The 6161-nt window shown below is 37.7% G+C and overlaps 1 protein-coding gene across 1 annotated transcript; it reads right to left on the bottom strand.

Moving 5' to 3' along the window:
• Window positions 1–1426: 1426 nt before the first annotated feature.
• Dkk4 (dickkopf WNT signaling pathway inhibitor 4) lies at window positions 1427–4913 on the bottom strand. The gene is made up of 4 exons (XM_046443069.1): window positions 4803–4913; window positions 3340–3490; window positions 2722–2874; window positions 1427–1677 (listed from the first exon to the last, which is right to left on the bottom strand). The coding sequence occupies exons 1-4, from the start codon at window positions 4911–4913 to the stop codon at window positions 1427–1429; spliced, it is 666 nt and encodes a 221-aa protein (XP_046299025.1).
• Window positions 4914–6161: the final 1248 nt, after the last annotated feature.

The raw sequence follows: 6161 nt of genomic DNA, 5'->3' as shown, positions 1-6161 counted from the left end.
TACTAGGGAAATATATATTGAGGAAGATTTTTTTAGAAACTAGAGGTCTTCATAAATTTGATTTTCTCTTTTGTAATACACACTTATGGCTTAAATAGAATAGGTGTATGATTTATCTCTTAAGTGAATTCTGTAGCACCTGACTGGAATCCATTAGAGCTTCCTGAAGCAAGTCCTCTTCTATTATGCACATAAGACAGTCTCTTAATCTTAAAGAAACAAAAAATTCATTCCTGAGTTTTCCTCTGAAGTAACTTTTAAGTATAAGCAGTCAAAATGTATAAGTAAAAACATTTCTTGAAAGCTCTAGCTCTCAAATATAAACATTAGATAAATAATATAAAATAGGAAAAGTTATCAAATGGTTAGGAAAGTTATTGAAAACAGAATATGTGAAAATGCTTTGTAACTTGCAAAGGACTATCCAAACAGAAGATATTATTACCTTTGAGTCTTATTTTTTTGTCATAAATTATTTTGTGGTGAAATATAATTTCCCTTTCAACAAATGAAGGGAAATAAACAATAGAGTTTTTAAAGAAAATTGCTATATTTGCTCTGATAATTTTCCCTAGTAAGATATGAGAATTTGTTTAATGTCAGGTACAATCACTAATTTTTCCCCTAAGATACTGTTAGGTACCAGCCCTGCACTAGGAATTACATAAAAATTTATGGGAATGTGGTTTTTTTGTGGGGGGAGTGGGTACCAGGGATTGAACTCAGGGGCACTTGACCACTGAACCACATCCCCAGCCCTATTTTGTATTTTATTTAGAGACATGGTCTTACTGAGTTGCTTAGTGCCTCACTTTTTGCTGAGGCTGGCTTTGAACTCATGATCCTCGTGCCTCAGCCTCCTGAGCCCCTGGGATTATAGGCGTGCACCATTGAGCCCAGCAGAGGATATACATGTTAATTGGCTTGACTATGGTAATCAGTCATCTATGTATATAGTATATATCAAACCATCATTCTGTGTACCTTAAGGTATACTATTTCCTTTTCTAAAAAAAAATTTATTTGAACTAATTGAGTCACTAGATCAGAATTCTTTTTTAAAAAAAATTTTTTAATATCTATTTTTTACATGTAGATGGACACAACACAATGCCTTTACTTTTATGTGGTGCTGAGAATCGAACCTGAGTCCCACCCATGCGAGAGAAGCGCTCTACCGCTGAGCCACAATCTAGCCCCTCTTTTTTTTTTTTTTTTTTAACTTACAGAATCACATCAGATGAAAAGCCAAAGATGGCTTCCATTCATCACAATGTATCATCTCATAGTTCTCTAGTTTCAGTCTACTTCTGTTGCTGAAAGATTTGATTTTAAGAGAGATTTGTATGGAAGCACTTTAAAATTAATGTCTGAGAATCTGCTTGAGGACAATGAAAATTCTTCATGTTGAAGTGTTTACAGCTTTTTATATTTTTTGGCATATTCTTAACCGTGCATGTTGTCGATTGCCAGTCGCTTGGCTTCGACATAATAGTCCAGGACCACAGTCACAGCGCTGGAAGATTTCTGGAGCTTGAGCAGTATCCTTATGTCCTCTTCTAGAGCAGACTTGTCCCTCTAATAGGACTGGTTTACAAATTTTAGTCCAAAAATGACGAGCACAGCAAAGTCCAGAGCCACAATCAAAGGTTCTCAGACAGCTTTCTCCCTCTTGTCCTGTAACAAGATTGATATGAACTTTAGTGGTAAGTGGGGGAAAGCTGGATGTAGGCGAATTGCTAATGGGACAAGATTAGAGATCTAGAACTGAAGGCCACAAAGTAAAAATAAGAATAGTCTTCAGGACATATAGAGTTAGATTTTCACACTAAAAGCAACAATGAAGTGGAAATCTCAGTCCATCTGAGCATTTATTGTTGTCGTATAAAGTTAAAACATTCATCAAGGGAAAACGGGATTTCTAGTCTTGAGAAATGAAATATCATTTGGCAATGTTTTATTAGATGGGATTTATAGTGTATGGAGAGACCCTTCATTACTTATGAAGGGACCTACTTAATCTGAAGATACAAATAAGAATGGCCAGTTTACCACTTTCAAACATTCTGGCTATGTTAGAGAGGAATTTTAGACTACAACTTAAAAAAAAAAAAAAAAAAAAAAAAAACTTTGTACAAGGCTGAAAAGTTAATGCATCTACTCTCATTTCTATTTTATATCCTCAGGATCTAAAAAGGGAAACTACGACTTGTTAAATTACCATATAGGCAGAAGAAAGCTGTATGTTTGCCAGGCATGGTGGTGCATGCCTGTAATCCCAGCAGTTTGGGAGGCTGAGGCAGAAGGATTCCAAGTTAGAGGCCACCCTCAGCAATTTAGCAAATCTCTAAGGAACTTAGTGAGACCTTGTCTCAAAATAAAAAATAAGAAGGGCTGGGCATGTGGCTCAGTGGGTAAAGTACCCCTGAGTTTAATCCCTGGGACCAAAAAAAAAAGGTGTATGTGTGTCAAACTGAACTCAATAAAAGGTTTTCTTGCTAACCAGTCTATTGTTAACAGCCATTCTCCTGTCCTCTTGGCCTACTGACTACCTTATACTGCTCCTTGCATGCTCTCTGCAACTTCTTATGGAAAGAGATTACAAACAAGACACGTTCCCTGTTTCCAAGGCAGAGAAGAATAGTTTCAGCCTTTTCTTATGAGACTGGAAGGAGAAGATATTTTTCTTAAAACAAAAATGCCTTCATGATGCTCTCTTACCCTTACTGCCTTGTGGTTTCTTAATATTTGACTTCCTCTTGGGTTTGTTTTCCTCCATTGGATGCTCAGTTGTTCCTTTTGTGTCTGTGCCATCTTGGTCATCAGTCTGTCTTTCCAGTATTGGGGCTGCATCTTCCATTGTAGTGCAGACATCTGAGGGACAAGCAGGTGGCACTAGAGTTAATAACTTCAACAGAACAACAGACATGCTAGTTATGCTGTTATACAATTTGGCATCACTTCTGTCTTCCAGTTATACATAACTTTCTAGATATCTGGGACATACACTAAATATTTACATGCTGACATATGTCAAAGAAGGTAATTAAATAATTAATAGAATCCAAATGAAAAATAGAAAAATTTGAATGATTCTAACTTGAAGGTTTCCTTTAAAATCATCATTCCAAGGCACTGGCTACAGTTGTTTGCCAGGAGATGAACTATTTTGTTTCATCAAGAAGAGACAGCTGTATAAATATATTTCAAGCATGACTCTAGGAAGCCCTTAGAGTGCCTTTCTTGGAATCTTCTAGTCTATGAGATTCCATTGCTGTCTTCAGTTTATAAATCACTTGACTGAAGCAAGGCAGTCCTGCTGGGTTTTTGATTGCTCACCATTCATGCAGAGTGTTCCTGGGCAGCACATGGCATTTCGCTGGCACCTCCTCCGCAACCCTCGGCATGTAGCACAGAATGGCTTCTCATCACGGGGCTTGAGGCAGAATTTTCTAGTGTTGCAGTCCTTGTCAGACATGCACTGTGAACCCTGTGAAGGAAAACTTGTCACAAGGCTAGGTAATCAAACAAGAAGTAAGATGGCTTTATTTAAGGAGATGGAGGAGGCCAAGTCATAGTAGCACTTTGAACGCTGTGACAAAGGCAGGGGCTGGGGTTGTGACTCAGTGGTAGAGTGCTTGCCTAGCATGTGTGAGGCACTGGGTTTAATCCTCAGCACCACATTAAAATAAATGAATAAAATAAAAGGATTTGTCCATCTACAATTAAAAGAAAAATTTTTTTAAAACTTAGGCAGAATTTTAATTTTTCAGTATAGTTGGTTTTCTCCCACAAAGGGGAGATCAAATCACCTGCAAAGAGACCTTGGCACTGCAAAGGTTGTTTATGTTTGAAAAATTGTCATACTTTCCAAAACTTTAATTTCCTCATTCTCTTTGTGAAAAGGGAAGAAAATGTTTTCCTATGTATGTCTTATAGATGACTATGAAGTGTCTAATTTATATTTCAACTTTAGAGGCTGTGCTACAGTTCAGTTAAATATAAAGTTGGCATTTGTAGCATTCTTATTTGATTTTTTTACTCTTGAATCAGTTATTGTCTCAATGATCCTTACCCAATTTAACAGTTCTTTGATTTTTAGTGATGCCTCATTCGTTTGCACAGAGAAAAAGATACCATAGACCAGGTTTTTTCATCCATAGTTGATGCTCTTTTAGGGATACATAAATGGTGGCCTTGCTGGGACTCAGAACCAGCTGAGTCCCAGCAAGGCCACCATTTATGTATCCCTAAAACAATTCTGTGAAGCAAGATGGTGACAATAACAATGCATCATGTTACTGCATTTAAATTATACCCCTCCCCATGTTTACTGGCAATGTGGTCTTGGTTAAATTACTCAACATTCTGAGTCTTATTTCTTCATCTATGATTTGTAAATGTGAATCTATCTCAAGTTGTGGGGATGATTAAGTGAGATATTGTGTATAAAAGCCTGGCACACGGTAGAGTTTTTTAAATGTTAGTTTATTCCCTGAGCTGAATGTCCTGAAAAACCACTTGGCTCTTTTAGTAAGTTAATGCTGAGGCAATTGGATTCTCCCTGGGAACCTTCCCAATTCCACAATCAATTCAGATAAGCTATTTCACACATTAATTTTTTAATGAGATAAGCTATTTCACACATTAATATAAGCTATTTATTAAGATAAGCTATTTATTTATTTATTTTATTTGAGATAAGCTATTTCACACATTAATTTGAACAACTTATTTAAACCTGAATGCAACACCCATCACCCACCTCCAAGTGCCAGCGCTTTCACCCTAGGTGTGCTCACCTTCCGAGCCCCTTGCATGTCCGCAGAGGTTTTGATGTTGTTGAAGTCCAGAACCAGAGCTCCCAGGGGTGAGCAGAACCAGCTGAGTCCCAGCAAGGCCATCAGCACCATCCTTCAGTTTCCCGGGGTCTCCTTGATGTTCACAGCACTTTGCGTGTCCCCCCAAATTGGGATGCTCCAAACCCACAGCAGAGCTTCTGCCAAGCTGGAAACTACAAGTCGCCTGTAACCCTGTTCTGAAAGAGAAGCAATTCTGCCTACGGAAGGTGTATGAAATTGAAGAAGCAGGTATGATCAACAGGTTCTTTCTGCAACTATTTATAGCCAGATGTGCCCCCTCATCCTTCTCCTCCCTCTCCTCGCTTCCTTCCTTTTTACCCCACACAGGCTTCAACAAATCCTTTCAAATCTGTTTGATCAATAGTTCAAAACAAGGACTAGATAGAAGGAGACAAGAGGCAGGGCTGCAGCGGCTTCTCCTCCAGGGGTTGAATCCCTCTTAATTATTGCATATCAAAGTTAGTTCAAAGGGCCTGCAGGAGAGCAGGATGTCTGTATCAAAGGCAAACTATGATAATCACCTGCATTTCTGACCTTCAATAATCCTTTGGGGAGGGGTGGGGGGAGTCTAAGATCTGTTTTCACAGCTAATTGTGCTCAAAGAAAGAATGAATCATACTGGCCAATATGCTGTAGAAGATGCCAAAAGCGAATGTTACCAAATTTTCGGAGAAGCTTTAAACTGTTTCAGATAGTGTGGACAGATAGAGAAAATGCCTTCAATTAGCTCTGGCATCTGGATGTAAAAATCTCAATAGCTTAAAAATAATTATGAACGTTAATAGTGCCTGTTCTGACTAAATGGCAATAGGGAAATTATTCTTACAATGAAAATTGAACTGCTTAAAGTCAGAGATATTTAATGAGGAAAATAATGGGGTATATAAAAATCCCATTTAAAAATATTTTTGATGGTGGAAACCACAGAAAGCCCATTTTATATAGATTTATGCAGATCATTAGAATGTTTTTGATTCATTTTATGAACAATGTATTTGTATTGCATTAAGTTAAATTAACATAAGCAGAACTGGTCTTTAAGTCTCCAGCTGATTCCAGATGAAATTTCATGCATTTCCAATTTTCCAAATTTGAATGTTTAAAAATTGTTTTAGTCTTTTTGTTATTGATTTTAAATTCTTTCTTTTTAAAACAGGGGTCTTGCTATGTTGCCCAAGCTGAGCTTGAACTCTTTGGCTCAGGCTGTCTTCCTGCCTCAGCCACCCCAGTAGCTGCACGAGAAGTAGTGCCACCTTGCCTGGCACTATCTGATTTTTTTTTCTAGAAAGACAGAGAAGT

Source organism: Marmota monax, unplaced genomic scaffold (assembly GCF_021218885.2).
Source record: "Marmota monax isolate L192 unplaced genomic scaffold, Marmota_monax_Labrador192_F-V1.1 WCK01_AAM20220418_F8-fsc00252, whole genome shotgun sequence".
Lineage (NCBI taxonomy): Eukaryota > Metazoa > Chordata > Mammalia > Rodentia > Sciuridae > Marmota > Marmota monax.
This window is presented reverse-complemented; position numbering and strand designations above follow the sequence as displayed.

Excerpts from the sequence above, each read along its gene's own strand:
- Dkk4 (XM_046443069.1), bottom strand. The coding sequence starts at position 4,913 with ATGGTGCTGATGGCCTTGCTGGGACTCAGCTGGTTCTGCTCACCCCTG. Across the intron at positions 3,491-4,802 it reads ACATGCAAGGGGCTCGGAAG|GGTTCACAGTGCATGTCTGA; the intron begins GTGAGCACACCT and ends TTTCCTTCACAG. Across the intron at positions 2,875-3,339 it reads AGGAACACTCTGCATGAATG|ATGTCTGCACTACAATGGAA; the intron begins GTGAGCAATCAA and ends CTTGTCCCTCAG.